The sequence below is a fragment of the Callorhinchus milii genome, unplaced genomic scaffold (assembly GCF_018977255.1).
Source record: "Callorhinchus milii isolate IMCB2004 unplaced genomic scaffold, IMCB_Cmil_1.0 Scaffold2, whole genome shotgun sequence".
In the NCBI taxonomy this organism is placed as follows: domain Eukaryota; kingdom Metazoa; phylum Chordata; class Chondrichthyes; order Chimaeriformes; family Callorhinchidae; genus Callorhinchus; species Callorhinchus milii.
Genome location: NW_024704743.1, coordinates 24,182,558 through 24,199,271, shown reverse-complemented (window position 1 = coordinate 24,199,271; position 16,714 = coordinate 24,182,558). Strand labels below are relative to the sequence as shown.

The 16,714-nt window shown below is 44.0% G+C and overlaps 1 protein-coding gene across 2 annotated transcripts in view; it reads left to right on the top strand.

Annotated features, from left to right (window-relative positions):
• Positions 1–1,946: 1,946 nt before the first annotated feature.
• The window catches only part of march6 (membrane-associated ring finger (C3HC4) 6), a 49,738-nt gene continuing 34,970 nt past the window's right edge, over positions 1,947–16,714 (top strand). Inside the window, exons 1-2 of one of the 2 annotated variants that reach the window (XM_042346910.1) lie at positions 1,947–2,018; positions 14,717–14,813. In XM_042346910.1, the coding sequence (XP_042202844.1) occupies positions 2,000–2,018; positions 14,717–14,813 (116 nt within the window). In that variant the 5' untranslated portion in view covers positions 1,947–1,999. Of the gene's footprint in view, positions 2,019–6,459; positions 6,579–14,716; positions 14,814–16,714 lie in introns of those variants that run through there. The other variant, XM_007889683.2, reaches the window with a different exon arrangement.

Sequence of the window (16,714 nt, the reverse complement as noted above, 5' to 3'; positions counted from 1 at the left end):
CGTCATACGCCGAAACTCTCGGAATACTTCCGACTGGAGCCGGCAACCCGGAAATCACTGTGCCGGTGGGCAGGGGGTGGACCATATCCTAAAGTCTCTCCCGGGGAAATCATCGGTGTGAAATGATGTGAATGTGAAAAAAAAAGGGGTGTGAGTAAGTGAGTGAGAGGAAGTGAGTGTGAGTGAGAGTGAGTGAGAGTGAGTGTGTGAGAATGAGTGAGAGTGAGTGAGTGTGAGTGAGAGTAAGTGAGAGTGAGTGTGAGTTAGTGAGAGTGAGAGTGAAAGAGTGAAAGAGAGTGAGTGTGAGTGTGAGTGAGAGTGAGAGTGAGTGAGAGTTAGTGAGTGTGAGTGAGAGTAAGTGAGTGAGTGTGAGAGTAAGTGAGAGTGAGAGTGTGAAAGTGAGAGTGAGTGAGAGTGAGTGAGAAGAGTGAGTGTGAGTGAGAATGAGTGAGAGTGAGTGAGTGTGAGTGAGAGTGAGAGTGAGTGAAAGAGAGTGTGAGTGAGAGTGAGTGAGTGTGAGTGAGTTAGTGAGAGTGAAAGAGTGAAAGAGAGTGAGTGTGAGTAAGTGAGAGTGAGTGTGAGTGAGAGTTAGTGAGAGTGAATGAGTGTGAGAGTAAGTGAGTGAGAGTGAGAGTGAGTGAGAGTGAGAGTAAGTGAGAGTGAGTGTGAAAGTGAGTGAGTGAGTGTGAGTGAGAGAGTGAGTGAGAGTGAGTGTGAGTGAGAGTGAGTGAGCGAGTGAAAGAGAGTGAGTGTGAGAGTAAGTGAGTGAGTGAGTGAGAGTGAGTGAGTGTGAGTTAGTGAGAGTGAGTGAGAGAGAGTGAGAGTGAAGGAGAGTGAGTGTGAGTGAGAATAAGTGAGAGTGAGAGTGAGTGAGTTAGTGAGAGTGAGAGTAAGTGAGAGTGAGTGAGAGAGTGAGAGTGAGAGTAAGTGAGAGTGAGTGAGTGTGAGTGAGAGCGAGTGAGAGTGAGTGAGAGTAAGTGAGAGTGTGAAAGTGAGAGTGCGTGAGAGCGAGTGAGTGAGTGTGAGAGTAAGTGAGAGTGAGTGAGTGTGAGAGTGAGAGTAAGTGAGAGTGAGAGAGTGAGAGTGAGAGTAAGTGAGAGTGAGTGAGTGTGAGTGAGAGCGAGTGAGAGTAAGTGAGAGTGAGTAAGAGTGAGAGTGTGAAAGTGAGTGAGTGTGAGTGAGAGTAAGTGAGAGTGAGTGAGTGAGAGTGAGTGAAAGTGAGTGAGTGAAAGTGAGTGAGAGTAAGTGAGAGTGAGTAAGTGAGAGTGAGTGAGAGTGAGTGAGCAGCAGCAGTGCCTGCCCCAGGCCACTCTTTCCCAGTGGGCTGTGGTGGTGGTGGTGGGTGGGGGGGGGGGGGGGGAGGGCAAGCCGAGCTGTGGCTGCAGTGACCAGCGGCCACCTCTGGGTGGCGCCGCCTGAGCCTGAGCCTGAACCTGAGCCTCACAGGTCGCGGGGTGGCGGGGGAGGATTGCACGACGCATGCGCGGGACCCCGGCGTTGCGGGGTGGGTCCGATTGTGTCGTAAAAAAATAATCGAGCGGCGCCGCGCAGAGGCCGTGTTCCGGTTGCCGTGGGATACGCGGCCTCTGGGCAGCTCCAGGCCCTCCCCATCCTAACCACCACAGCGATAACCTGGGAGCGCCCCCCCCCCCTCCCCCGCCCCCATCATCATCATCATCACACACACACACACACACACAGTGAGACGCACACAGCCCACTCCCCCCCCCTCCCCCATCACTCACGCTGTCAGATACTCCTCCTAACACACATACTGCTTCCTTCCCCATCATATACCCCCCACCCCCACCCCTCCCCCCACACACACACACAGACCCCTCCCCTCCCCCTCCCCCCCCCTCTCCCTCCGTCAGAGTCGCCGTTAGTGATCGCGGGCCTGAGCTGCGGCCCGAGCCGCCGCCCCCACCCAACCCCCACCCCCACACCCCCCCACAAGAGGCCCCGTGTGAGAGAGGGAGCAGCGCCGGACACAGCGACAATGGAGAGCACCGAGGAAGGTGAGGAGCGAGAGGGACAGACAGAGCGAGGCCCCGGGGAGAGAGGCACAGACAGAGCGAGGCCCCGGGGAGAGAGGGACAGACAGAGCGAGGCCCCGGGGAGAGAGGCACAGACAGAGCGAGGCCCCGGGGAGAGAGGCACAGACAGAGCGAGGCCCGGGGAGAGGCACAGACAGAGCGAGGCCCCGGGGAGAGAGGCACACACAGAGCGAGGCCCCGGGGAGAGAGGGACAGACAGAGCGAGGCCCCGGGGAGAGAGGCACAGACAGAGCGAGGCCCGGGGAGAGAGGGACAGAGCGAGGCCCCGGGAGAGAGGCACAGACAGAGCGAGGCCCGGGAGAGAGGCACAGACAGAGCGAGGCCCCGGGGAGAGAGGCACAGACAGAGCGAGGCCCCGGGGAGAGAGGCACACACAGAGCGAGGCCCCGGGGAGAGAGGCACAGACAGAGCGAGGCCCCGGGGAGAGAGGCACAGACAGAGCGAGGCCCCGGGGAGAGAGGCACAGAGCGAGGCCCCGGGGAGAGAGACACAGAGCGAGGCCCCGGGGAGAGAGACACAGAGCGAGGCCCCGGGGAGAGAGGCACAGACAGAGCGAGGCCCCGGGGAGAGAGGCACAGACAGAGCGAGGCCCCGGGGAGAGAGGCACAGACAGAGCGAGGCCCCGGGGAGAGAGGCACAGACAGAGCGAGGCCCCGGGGAGAGAGGGACAGAGCGAGGCCCCGGGGAGAGAGGCACAGACAGAGCGAGGCCCCGGGGAGAGAGGCACACACAGAGCGAGGCCCCGGGGAGAGAGGCACAGACAGAGCGAGGCCCCGGGGAGAGAGGCACAGACAGAGCGAGGCCCCGGGGAGAGAGGCACAGACAGAGCGAGGCCCCGGGGAGAGAGGCACAGACAGAGCGAGGCCCCGGGGAGAGAGGGACAGAGCGAGGCCCCGGGGAGAGAGACACAGAGCGAGGCCCCGGGGAGAGTGCGGCTGTGCCCGGGCCTTCTTAGAGAGGCTTCTCGTTGTTCTCCTGGGGAGGGACGAGGGGTTGGTGGTGAACTGTCCCTCTCCTCACTCCCCTCTCCCCCCCCCCTCACTCCCCTCTCCCCCCCCCTCACTCCCCCTCTCCCCCCCCCTCACTCCCCCTCTCCCCCCCCCTCACTCCCCCTCTCCCCCCCCCTCACTCCCCCTCTCCCCCCCCCCCCCCACTCCCCCTCTCCCCCCTCCTCACTCCCCCTCTCTCCCCCCCCACTCCCCCTCCCCCCGGGTCCCCTCAGTGTTCAGGGTTGTTGGGGAGTGAACATCAGTTTACCCCGATGGGGGGGGGGGGAGGGGGAGTCACGGTGTGTAAGTCTGTAGCCACGGCGTAAGTAACACATTTTATTTGGGATCATTGGAGTGTCCCTCTGCCCCCCCGGGTGGTCTGCTGAGGAAGAGAAGGAGTCGCTCTGCCCTGTTTTTTTGTGGGGGGGGGGTGTCTCTCATCTGGGTAGGTTTCAGGTTTAGTCTGTGTGTGTGTGTATACATATATATATATATATGGGATTGATTCTTTTTTAAAAAATTAATAGTTTTGTCTCTCCGACATTCGTCCAGGAAATCAGAAATAGGTGGAATTAACTTTTTCTTGAGAAAAAAAATTAATGATCCAAGGATTTTGTTGTACTAAAGTGTACGAAAAGGTGGGGGGGGGCGGGGTGGATTTCAACTGATGTGGGCTCGTTGGTGCTTGGGCAGAAATACATCTTCTGGTTTGCTGTAGTTGTGCCTAAGAATAGCCGCTGCATTTCACAGTAAATTCTTGTGTGAAGTCTTTTGAGATGTTTTTTTTTGATGATGCAATAATAATAGTCCTTGCATTTGATATAGCGCTTTTCAATAAGGTGCTATATCAAATGCAAGGATTATTATTAGTGAGATTCTCTCCTATTCTCCCTGCTGTGTTCACTAGAAAATATAATGACTCGGTTCCTAGCATGCGGTTTTCGTCTAGGTTTATTTGTTTTTATCACTATATCAATTGGCTGCCGCGTTTCGCCCACAAAATATACAGTCAATTTACTTTACCGTATATTCTGTGAAGCCCTTTGAGAAGTCTCGAACATGTGATAAGGTGCTATATTGAATGCAAGGATTACTATTATAACAGCATTTGATATTGATTGATATTTCTGTGATCATTATCTTTTAAATATTTTAGATTACAAGTGAGGTTTGGAAGAAGAAGGCTCTTTTGTCAATTTGCTATCATCCTTCTAGAACATATGCTCTATTACTTTCCTATTACATCTATTAAGCTATTTATTAAATGAATCCAGTCCTGTTATTAATGTCACATTAATAAGATCAGACAGAGGTTAAACAGTATTTTAACTTTTTATATCTATTGTCAGATGGCAAACAGTAACGCCGTTTTCAAGGTTTAATATTACCTTGATTAGATGACATCTTTTAATTGCTTGCAAGTCTCTTGTTTTCTTGGTACATCATACTGTACTTCCAGGTTGCTGCAATAGTGTAGCACTCTAATGCACTTGCCCATAACATGGCACAATCATAGCCTCTTGATTGATTGTGTTACTTTTTTTCAGGAAGTAACTACTGCAAAAATCATTATGCTATTTGTAGCATAATTGCAAGGTATGGGTGTGTTTCAGAATCGCAGAACCGTTTAGCAGTATTGTTGCATGGAGTAAACTTTTATGTGCCAAAGAGAATATTGATTATATAATAATAATATTTTAGATGTCTCAAAGACGTGATAAGGAGCTATATAAAATGCAAGGATTATTATAGAGATCATATCTCCAATTTGAAACTCTTGTTGTCTTTCTTAGTGAGTAAACTCTTCCTGCTAGTATGTCATTATTATGTTGCAGTCACTTGTGTTAATATAATATTTGACCACAACACAATATTTGATCATATATATTTGGGCAGTATCCAATGTGGTCCCTTGGGAGGTAATGCAGTGTTGTGTGACAACCTATATTTCAGTTAAATTATGAGGTAGTTGATTGTACAGCTGTTTCAAAAATGTTCTCCCAAATGTTATGAATCTTTGCTAAGCACTTTTGAAAGCATTAAAGATCCCGAAGCCTTTTTTTAATCTATCTCCATCATTACGTCATCTCCAACACTACCTCCTCCTCAGTGTAGTTGAAACCAGGCCTTACTTGCCCATCCTCTGACTTCCCTTCTTCTATTCTGCACAATCCACAGATCATACAATTTTTCCATTATATTCCGTGAAGCACTTTGAGACGGCTCGAAGATGTGATAAGGCGCTATATCAAATGCAAGCATTATTATTATCGTCACCCACGCCAAAGTAACGCACGTTTTCACTCACACTAAGCTTATTTTTCCAATCCTTGCCCAGCTCTAGCAGATTGACTTAAGAATTTGACATCGCCTTCAAAGGCCAACATGGCTTTGCCCAACCCAAGATCTGTGATCTCTTGTCATCCTATGCCCCTAATCAACCCCCTCAACACTGCCAATTCTGGTCTGTTACGTGCCTGCTGTGCCCCATCATCAGCAGGTGAGCTTTCAGACACTTTGCCGCCATATTCCAGAACTCTTTTAACTGGTCTCTGTGTTTATAATCAGTCTAAATGCTTACCTTTCTGACTGTGTCTTTAGCCACAGCTGAGACTCCCACTCCAACTTTGTAAAGATCTTTGAGATTTTCTCCTATGTGAAATACCCTATTGCATAGCAATTGGGATGGAGACTCTGACTGTCAAATAATTCTATTTGAAAGCAACTGCACCAGTTCCTTTGTCTCTGAATGCAAAGAAATGACATCTGTTGAAATTACTTTATGTGACAATAGAAAATTGCGACTCACTCTTACACACAACCTATCTGTGGAGTACTGTAGCTTAGTGGTTAGAAGACATGATAAGGCGCTAGATCAATAATAATAATAATAATAATAATCCTTGCACTTTGATATAGCGCTTTTCACGTCGGGAGGACGTCCCAAAGAGCTTCACAGAACACACTGTAAAGTGAATTGACTGTATATTTTTGTGGGCGAACGCAGCAGCCAATTGCGCACAGCAATGTCCCACAAACAGTCGTAGATTGAAAATGACCAATTTATTATTGTTTTTGGTTTTGGAGAGATTATTATTAGGCTCTGTGTGGAGTAAGGAAACTTGCCCAAGGTTTCGCCCTCTGCCTGGAATTGAACTCCGGTCTTTCGCTTGCAAAGCGAGTGCTCTAACCACTGAGCTACAGAACTCCAGCAAATGCAAGGATTATTATTATATTAATGTTATTATTATTGGTTATATAAATAGAGCTTCTGACTTTGGGGTTTAACTGAAAAACCATCCCAAACAAAAAAGAAATCGCTGTTTATCCGATAAACACCGCAAAACCCTGTAAAAATGGTTACCTGTCATGATGCCAAATGCACGTGCGTAACTCTCGCTCTCCGCCTCTCCCCTCCGGGTGCGCAGTTCCATCTGGTGTTGTGTTTGTGAGAAGAGGGAGGCACTGTGCATGTATGAAGGTGCCTCTCTCCCCTGGATGTGTGCAGGCGAATCTGAATCTTCCATTAAAAGTAAGTGAAAACCCCTGAATTTTTAGAACTCCAAAAAATGCAAAAAAAACAGAAAAATTATTTTTTAAACCACGAGAAACTGAAGCCCTATATATAAAGTAACAAATCTGGAAGGTGCAGTTTATCTATTATCACTACTTCTGGAATATTGTTGCGAGAAGAGGTTGTGAAGACAGTGAATGTGCAATGATTTGGGGAGGTAAAACTCTTGGAGCAAAAGGCTGAAGAGACTAAAAATAGGATTTTAGTGTTGCAAGGCTAGTGAAGATTTAACATTCACATCTAAAACCTTTTAATATGAGGTTTTATGTTTTTATGACAGTCTTCACTTAATTCTGCATGCAATAATAAAGATGCACTATTTAACCTTGGTGTAACCACAAAATAAACCCTCAACTTAAAAGTGACTACAACATTTAAGGGATAAATTTTAAGGACGTGCTGTGTTTCATGACTTCAACCAAACCTAGAAAGTGTTGTAACTTTGTACAGTTGATTAGTATTGTAGCACATTTTTAGGTATGTGTTCTGTACAAAGTACATTAAGAACTGTTGATATGCTATACTGTATATCGCTCAGTTGAGATTCAGTTCGTCGGAGGATGCAATTTCTTGTTGTAACTTGTCTTGGGCAATAGGAGATCTTGACCTAGCAAATGAAAGAAAATTTGAGCAATTATGTGATCCATGGTTGTTTGGGTTACAGATGAGTAGATTTGACACGATGTGTAGGAAATGTGTTGCTAACCTTGTGTGCTGGTGGGGGGTGGGTAGACGGTCACCATTACGTGTCCAGCTTTGTGTAAACTAGAAAGTGTACATCAATGTTAGGACTTTTTTTGGACAAAGGGTTGAATGAAGTTGAGAGGGAGTTAAATACTGCTGGAAGGATGAGTCATGTGAAACTATCACTAAATTTATCAGTACCTTGGTTAAATATGGGCTCTATCTCCTGCACCACAGTACAGGGCCTTGCAGACAGTACCGTAATTGTGTAATAGATTTTCAAGGCCTCTGATAATTGCTGGCAGTTTCACTATTTGTACTTTACTATTTATCAGTGTGTTTATCCAATTCAAAATGAATGAACGTTTGGGTTTGACCAGTAAATCAGACAGTGGAATTTCACAGCATTTTATGATTTTTGAGAGTGGTTGATTTTGTTTATCACACTTTACATTGGACTTGACGTTAAGATCCTCTGTAGTCCGATGCCTTGAAATTCCTTTGTCTTCTCTTGAATAGGTAATTTTTCAAAAAAACTAAATAAAACTGCAACACCATGTTTTTAAATAATCTAAGAAATATGTTAAAATAAATAAAACCAGTAATATAAGTAATTTGTTAAGAAATGTCATTAAAAGAGAAAGTGTATTGCGCTTTGTTGAATGTAAATTGTCGTAAAAACGTTTATTGCTGTTTTTTTCCATTGCTGCAAGTTACTAAACGTACCGTGATTTTCACAGGGAAAACGCATTTCTTTTAAACCAGGATTCCAAAAACGTATTGTAGATTCCGGTGTTTATTAAGTCCAATGACCACCTAGTAATCATTTTCATGGGAAAGAGGAATGCGGGGTCTGCTCTTGTTGGCGGTTTGGGTCCTGAGGCCGTCAGCTTTGTAGTCCTCTCAGGTATCAGCCATCTTGGCTGATTGGAGAGGCAGATGAGGGGAATTCGTCTGCAAGTTGTTGCATTTTTTTGATATAGAATGTGTGCTTACACTACTTTTACATTTGTGTGTTTCAACCCAAGCTTGTCTCTGAAGGTCGCCACATACAGTGTTGTAAAATGTGTAGTTATTTTTTTTGGAGCCCGAAGTGAAAAGTTGGCGTCAGAGTGAGTTGACCTGTTGATGATCTGTGCCTGTGCGGACGTCTCAGGGTCGTGAACGTAAGTATTCTATTGCTGCCAAGAAGTTCTCCCATCTGTGGGCTCCCATTAGAATTTATTTTGTAATCCCCTCGTGAGGCAAATAACTAGCACAACAGAAAAAATAGTGGGAGCACTGTCAGGCATATCTCCCAACCTCCGATACCATTTTTTGAGTCTAAATCACCAAAATGAAACGTGGTGGTTTTCTTCTACGTGTACAAACTTCTGGACAGCATTACAATGCTTAAGTATTGACGGCAGAATGGTAATACTTGTGCGAACATCATTTGCCTTATGAGCCATTATCCCCAGATTCTCTAGAACTCATTGCCTCAATCCCTCTGTGTTGCTCATCTGCTCATCTTCAAATCACATCTGAAGACTTTCCTCTTCCACTGTCTTCAGTCACCCCCGTTTCCTTTTCGCTATGACACTGTTTAGCGCTCAGACGAAGTTCCAAAGCAATGTAAATTTGGCCTTTCACTTTCTCTCTGACCTTTAGGACTCTAACCGCAAAAAAAAAACTTTGTAAATTCTTCCTTTCCCTCTTATTCATGCCCCACCTGGGATGTTCCTGTTCTATTTGGCTCGACTCCTCACTGAATGAACATTTGGAAAACACCCTCTTCCTCGTTCTTTGTGTGAAAGTACTTGGTCTTTTTTTGTAAGAGATTTGGATAGAGAGGACTAATACAGTTGTGTAATAATCCAGAGTATTATGTAAATTAAACAAGCTCTAATTGAGACAATAGATACAGTAAAAATGATATTGCCCGGTTCCACTGGGAAGAAGTGTTGACCTTCCAACCTGACTTCTCACTGTACCCAAATTACATCTTTTGTGTTACTAACTCCATAAGAATAATATTAATAATAATTAATAATAACATTATTATCTCCTTGTCGCAGAGATAGACCCCACCCTTCGCAGGCTGCTTTTGCAGAGAGAGAGATATGTACAACTTCTGGGCAGCCTTCCACAGCTGCTTGTTTCTTAGCATTAAGATAGGCAGGTGTCTGAGGCTGTAGCCTTTTCTTTCTATGGTTCATTGTTCTTACATCTATGCTCAAGGACCCGATTACTCATTATCTCAGAGGCGTGAACATCACCCCAGGAAACTATGGCATGTAATCAGAAGCTGACCTCGACTGGTCCGGCAAAGCTAATTTTAACCCCTGCTAAGCTAGTTATTAAATCAAATCAATCGGATTAAATAAGTATGGGTAGTTTACATTCTAAATGTATATAAAAGATTAATTAAAAGCCTTGAAACAAATCATTAGACATCACAAATATAATACATTTGTCTTATCTCTTAAATCGCAGCTGAGGTTAGAAACTCAACATGGACCCTGCCCTCTGTGTGTTCATGTATCATACATAACGTGATTAAAAGCTTGCCGTTCACGTGTAAAAGTGTCTTGAGTGTGTTAAACCCCGATAATTAGTAATTAATTTTATGGAGGTAATTTGCACCAACAAATGCATCAAATAAAGTAATGTATCTGATTTCCTCTTTGATGGTTTTATAGATTTCAACAGATGTTACTGTAGAGAACAGCAATGCAGTTGACTGCAGAAGAACAGTAGTAACACAAAATGGTTTTTCCAGGGCGAGTAAAGCCGTATATTTGTTTTTTACTCTGGTAATTTTGTCCAGTTAAAAATCTGCTTTGAACACTTGATAGTATTTCCTCCTTTTATGAATTGCCAAGCAGCACTGAAACCTTCATATTAGACCAATAGAGGCAATTTTGTTTGTTCTCTCTCACAGAATCTCAACTAAGACCCCCTCCCACATTGCATCTTTTGTTTCTGGGATAGCATGCTCTAAATTCCCCTGGCGGTGCCAGCTGTCCCATTACAGTTTAGTGTCAGAGGAGTCTCCAATCTTGGCAGCATTTTACTGCTGTTGCTTAATGTAATATTCTGTGTGATTCTGATGCGAGGGATAATAGAAGCATCAGTGATGCGAGTTGAATTGAAGGAACAAGAACGGAGTATTCTTTGGTAAAGGATGAAATAACGAGAGAGGAAAAAATAATTGTGCTGCGAAGGCAATTTGCAAATGTGGGTACCATTGGAGCAGAGTGACAGTCTCTGTGCTATAAATTCCACAACATTCCTCCACAACAAACTGCTCAGTACTCTTACAAGCTGCCTACCTATGTTAACCTCACAGTTGTCTGAAGGGAAATACCTTTCGATGAAAGTACAAACCTTGTTCACAGAGTAGCTTTGTTTGTCAGTTAACTTTTTACTGCAGTAAAACTTTATTCCGAATGAATATCTAAACAGCCACATCATTGACTTGGGCTTAAATTTATAAATGGGTACTTAGAATCTACAGGTTTCAATAGTAAAACCCGTTCAGACTGCAAACTATTTTGTTGGCTTTCTGAGATATTGTTTTAACTCTCAAAAGTGAGTAAACTAATCGTTTATGAAGATTTGTGTGGGATTGACTTTTGTGGGTTGAAGAGAGGATCATAGACTTGAAACAGCGTGTCTCATGTAATTAAACAATGTAGGATCATGATGCCTATGCTAATTTAAAATGCAACGCTATCGGTAAATTAGATATAACCTCTAAAGAATAAAACTGCTCAATTTGTAGTCTCCGTTAGTGCTGGTCTGAGGAGTAGTTTGGAATCTAGTTGTTTCTTTCAGGGTCTTAATGGAGTTTGCAAACAGTTAAATGGATAGAGTGAATATTAAGTTCTAACAGCTGTTCATATTTCATTTCTACATTTTTGTCACCAGTGTACCCTAATTGATGTGTAAAAATGTTAATATACTGCAGTTGTCAACTACTTAAGTTTACAGAAAGCTGTGTCATCAGTATGACTGCATCACATGTTTTAAAACAAAACTTGTATAAATGTGTAGAGGTAAAAAAAAAAGGTGGTCTTTGGGGCTGGTTTGTGTTCTCCAATGGAAATCTGTTTTTGTGGACTGATTGTAAATCATGTCATCCTAAGATGAGTTGGAAGTTCACACAGAAAAGAAACTGGCAGCAAAGGCAAATGTGACCGTGGCTGCGTTAGCAGTTACGATGGACGTCAATGATTAACTCCAAATCTACTGTTCACGTGGATTAAGAGTTCTTTTATAAGGACACAGTATGATCCCAGTGCAACTTATTTTTTCCAGTGATCAGTGTGAATAAGCTATTGAAACATTAAACTGTAGGAGCTTATAACTATATGAGAGTGTGGCACGTTTTTCTCCTTTCTCCAATTTATTTTTTAACATTCTTTTTCTCTCCTATGGACTAGAGGTTTCCACGGGTCCTTGTGTAGACTCCCAGTAGACTCCTAGCGCATTTACCAATGCTGTTTACCAGTGAGATGGGAAGCTGTGTGCATTATGTGGGCTGCTTAGCAGGCATTGGTAAATGGAGAAAGGGAGGGTGGAGGGTATGAGGGGGTAAGGAGGGTGATCGAAGGCCCGGTGAAGAGGAAGGTCTTGAGTTGTGCCTTGAAGGAGGCAAGTACACTTAAATTCACTTAGAATTGGCTGCTGGAAAGGGCATCTGTAAACTGACGGGGCTAACAGAGTGGACACTGGTTGCGTTAGACAGGTGGTTGCTGAATAGAGGTCGTTTATTATTGAAAATCAGTCGCAACTGTTCTAGAGTCAAGATCGTCAGTTGAAGCCTACATCTGGACTTGGAGCTCATAGTCTTGGCTGACATTTTGGTGCAGAGCTGGAGGAGAGCTCCACTGCATTGTTGGAGGTGCCATCAATTTGGATGAATTATGGAAATTTACAGGGAAACTCATTTGGCCCATTAAGTCTGCACTGCTCTTAGAGCAAGCTGTGCTATCGGTCCCTATCCCCAAACCCCTTCAGTCCTCTAACTTTCATATATACCTGTTTACTTCCCCTTTGAAGCCCACAAGTGACCACCTTAGTTGGCAGGGTATTCAACATCCCAACTACTCTGTTTAAAAAAAAATGTAAGCTCTCTTCTCACTCTTCTTGTGACAATTTATATCTGTGAGAATTGGGAATATCCTGAGATATTATCTAAAAACCTAGTAATCATGTCAAAGGAAATCTGTTGCTAGTTGCAGGTGAAATGTGGCAACCATATCCAATGTGCTAAATAATTAATGACCATCTTCTAACTAAAATAGTTTTATGTGTTGAAGTTATTAGCATTATGACTTTTTTTTACTGAAGTCTGTTGCAAATGTTCGTGGGAAGATTGCAAACTCTTGACATACACCATCCAGGTCAACTCCAGTATTATGGAGAAATAATCGTATTTTTCTCCTTTCCACTCTTCGTAATCAATCTTTTGTTACGTTTAGTGACTTTTGAACTTAATGTGCTCATTGCATACAGTGATAGTGGTATAGCATTTTCTCATGAGATTATGTAATGTTTTATTTTGTGGTCAGTACGACCACTTCGAGCAAGTGGTTTGCATGACTAATATTTAATCTTTTCATCGCACTTTCATAGAAATCCAGTCACCTGAACAAGTTGTCCTTAACTATTCAAATAGTTGGCACCAGAAGTTTTAAATAGTCGATGCATATTCATTCCCATTGACAGATTAACTTCATTACTATAGTTATCGTAAGGGGAAAGAATTCTCTTGCGAAACTGAGAATGTTGTAAACAATTGTGAATCCACATTGTGATACAAAATAGTACTGGAGGTGTGTAGCTGTAGAATAGTACTGGAGGTATGTAGCTGTAGAATAGTACTGGAGTACTCTCTGCCTCCACCCTGAACTCCAGGACTACCGGCGTCCTGACCGACTGCCTGTCGGACATCAAGTTCTGGACGAGGGACAACTTTCTCCAACTCACACGCCTCGCACCTCAGGCGCTGGCAGCATCAGCCTCCACGGCTGCACACTCAACCTCACTAAGCCAGTCAGGAACCTGGGTGTCTTGTTTGACCCTGAACTGTCCTTTCTCCCCCACATCCGCGCCATGACCGCACTGCCTACCACCACCTCCGCAACATTGCCAGACTCCACCACTGCCTCACCCCTCAGGCTGCCGAGACCCTCACCCACACATTCGTCACATCAAGGCTTGATTACGGGAACTCCCTCCTCATCGGCCTTCCCAACTCTTCCCTTCACGAGCTGCAGATTATCCCAAACTCTGCAGCTCGTGTACTCTCGCACACCAGACTCCACGACCCCATCACTCCCAACTTTGCCTGACTCCACTGGTTCCCCATCCCCCAGAGGATCGAGTTCTAGATCCTCGTCCTCACCTTTAAGGCCATCCATGGCCTTGCCCTCTCGACCTCTCTGACCTGCTGACTCCCTACCAACCTGCCCGCTCCCTCCGTTCATCGGGCTCCGGTCTGCTCCATGTCTCCCGCCCGACCCGTCCTACCATTGGTGGCCGAGCTTTCAGCCTCTCTGCCCCCACACTCTGGTACTCCATCCCACAGTCCCTTCGCCTCGCTTCCTCCCTTGCCTTCTTCAAGGCCGGTCTCAAGACCCTTCTCTTCGACCGTGCCTTTGGTCGCCCTCCCACCTCCCTGCCTTCCCTCACTCCTACACCACACCTCCCCCATGTTCGGGCCCCGACACCTGACTATTCAGCGCTTCGGGACGTCCTCCTGGTGTAAAGGGCGCTCTGTAAATGTAATGTTGTTGTTGTTGGAGTTATGTAGCTGTAGAATAGTACTGCAGCTATGAAAAATAACAAATTTGTGGAAGTGGCATGTTTCGTGTGTTTCTTTTTCCCCACCTGTATTCCATTCTTTAAGGTCACCTGGGGCACCTTAGTCGTAAGTTGACTATTTTATGACTTTGTCTTTGCCAGACTTCACTCAATTGCTTGGAGCAACTGGTGTTGACTTGTCTTCTAATTTTATGTTTCTATTTTCATCCTCCCTTAACGTGAGGAAATAACCCCAACCTTCACATGTTGCCTTGCTAACAGCCATTGATCAGAGACATGTGGAATTGTGTGACTGACATGTTGGCACATTGGGTACATAGCAGGGGCACATGAATTTGGAGGTGCAATGGTTACCGTGATGGTTACTGTCCTGACACTGTGCACACAAGTAGATGTTTAAGTCCTGTTGTTTTCAGTAGGTATAAGCTAATTGGTATAGACTTTTAAGTTTTAACTTTCTGAATATATGATAATCAACACTTATGATCAGCCCAGCAAGGTAAAGGGAACTGAATCTAGTACATTTCTAAACTAGAGGTAAGCATTTGCAAAATGTTAGTGAGTGATGAGAATAATTCCTGTTTTTTCTTTCCCTCTAGATATATGCCGGGTTTGCCGGTCAGAAGGAACAATGGATAAACCACTTTACCATCCTTGTGTCTGCACTGGTAGTATCAAATTTATTCATCAAGAGTGGTAGGTTGGGCCACACTAATTTACTGTGTAAAATACTATTTTATACAATAACAGCAATAGTTTTCAATAATAGGCATCAGCCTGACTATATTGGTAGCACACTCGCTTACGAGTCACAATGTTGTGCGTTCAAGCCCCATATAGGGGCTTTGAATTCAGTGTAGACTGACATGCCCAACACTGTGCTAGGGGAGTGCCGCATTGCTGCTGGTGCTGCTTTCAGATGAGTTGTTAAACCAAGGTACTGTCTGCCTGTTCACGTGGACATTAAATATCCCAAGTCACTATTTGAAATGCGTTTCTCCTGGCCAACGCCCACACACATAATATCGTCATTCACTTCATGGCTATTTGTGGGACATTATTGGGCGCAATTTGGATAACGTGATTGCCTGCAAAATACGTAGTCACTATACTTCGTGGTAAATCCTCTGATGCACTTTGAGATTTCTTCCTGATCTGAAAGTGGAAAGTGGCGATATCAAATGCAGGGATTCAGATTATTATTTCAACACAATGCTAACTATTTTGAACCATTTGACACAATTCAGCATTCAGGTGAATTGACGTTAGGTGGAAGAACTTTATTATGAATGGTTTAAAGTACACAGACTTGGAGGTGAGGAATGGAAAGCAAGATTTGGAAGGCTTCCTATAAATTTTAGAATGATTGAAGTGATGTATTATGTGATTGAAGTGCTGTTTCTTAACTAATCACTGTCCTAACGTTAAAAAAAATCCATTGATTTCTGGCCATGTGATCCACTTTGTTATGGATCCTGTGGCATGGACTGCAATACTGAAATGGAGGTGCTGACAGCCCAGCTCTCTTTTCACTCTTGTGTAGTTTTGTCTTTCTATCCAAACTACATTTCCAAAGGTCATGCTAGTTTAAATTCATTAAATTGGTAAGGGTTTAACAGAAAGAATGGTTCAACTCTTATGTGGTTCTTCTTTTTTCCCCAAGAGAAACATAAGTATATTTTAAAAAAAGTCACTCCACTTTACAATATATTCTGTGAAGTGCTTTGAGTCACCTCAACGAGTTATATCAAATACAAGGATTACTATGATTAAGAAGATGCCATAAGCGTAGAAATTATGCTATTGGAAAAAGTGGGAAGGTGACATACATTCAGACTATATGGAATGTAAAACCCGTAGACGTTTATCTGATTGTTGCTGCTGAAATAATAGGAGCGGAGGATGTAGGTACTCCTGAATATCAGATGACTTTGTTTCTGGCTTTATTTCCTGGTTCTGCTCCTCCTTATTTAGGAAGTGATCTTCAAGAAAATGAATTTCTAAAATTTTGGCACGTAATAACAATAATCCTTGCATTTGATATAGTGCTTTTCACATCTTCTAGACTTATCCAGTATGACTCGTATCAGCACTTGTACAATGATGCCATACATTCTGCACTCATTATTTCTACTCACTTTGGGACCAAACCCTTTCTCATTCTAGAGATCAAAACAGCTCATGTAGAGATAAACGGAGATCTCATTACCAAATGGATCAATGGAAACTTAGCTACATTTTATCACTGGTTGCAAGAATGAGTGAGCCTGTCAAACTCATCATAAGAAGTGTCATGAGAGAACCTCTTTAATATATTAATAATTGGTTAAAGATATTCTTGAAGTGATGGCAGGTACAACTGTCATACAATTTTTATGATTAACGGACTGTGAAAGTTAGCTGAATCCACAAAATATCATGTACTTTTTTCATAACTGCTTTCACATTGCACGGTTTCCAGCTTGTGCAGCCGACCTGCCATAAAATTTCCAGTGCCACATTTAGCTGAGAAGCCACTACAGTGAGTTAGTTGCCAATGTCTCCAGCAGAAAGTTGCACCATAAATCAAGAAAAAAATAAAAACACACTACCGATCA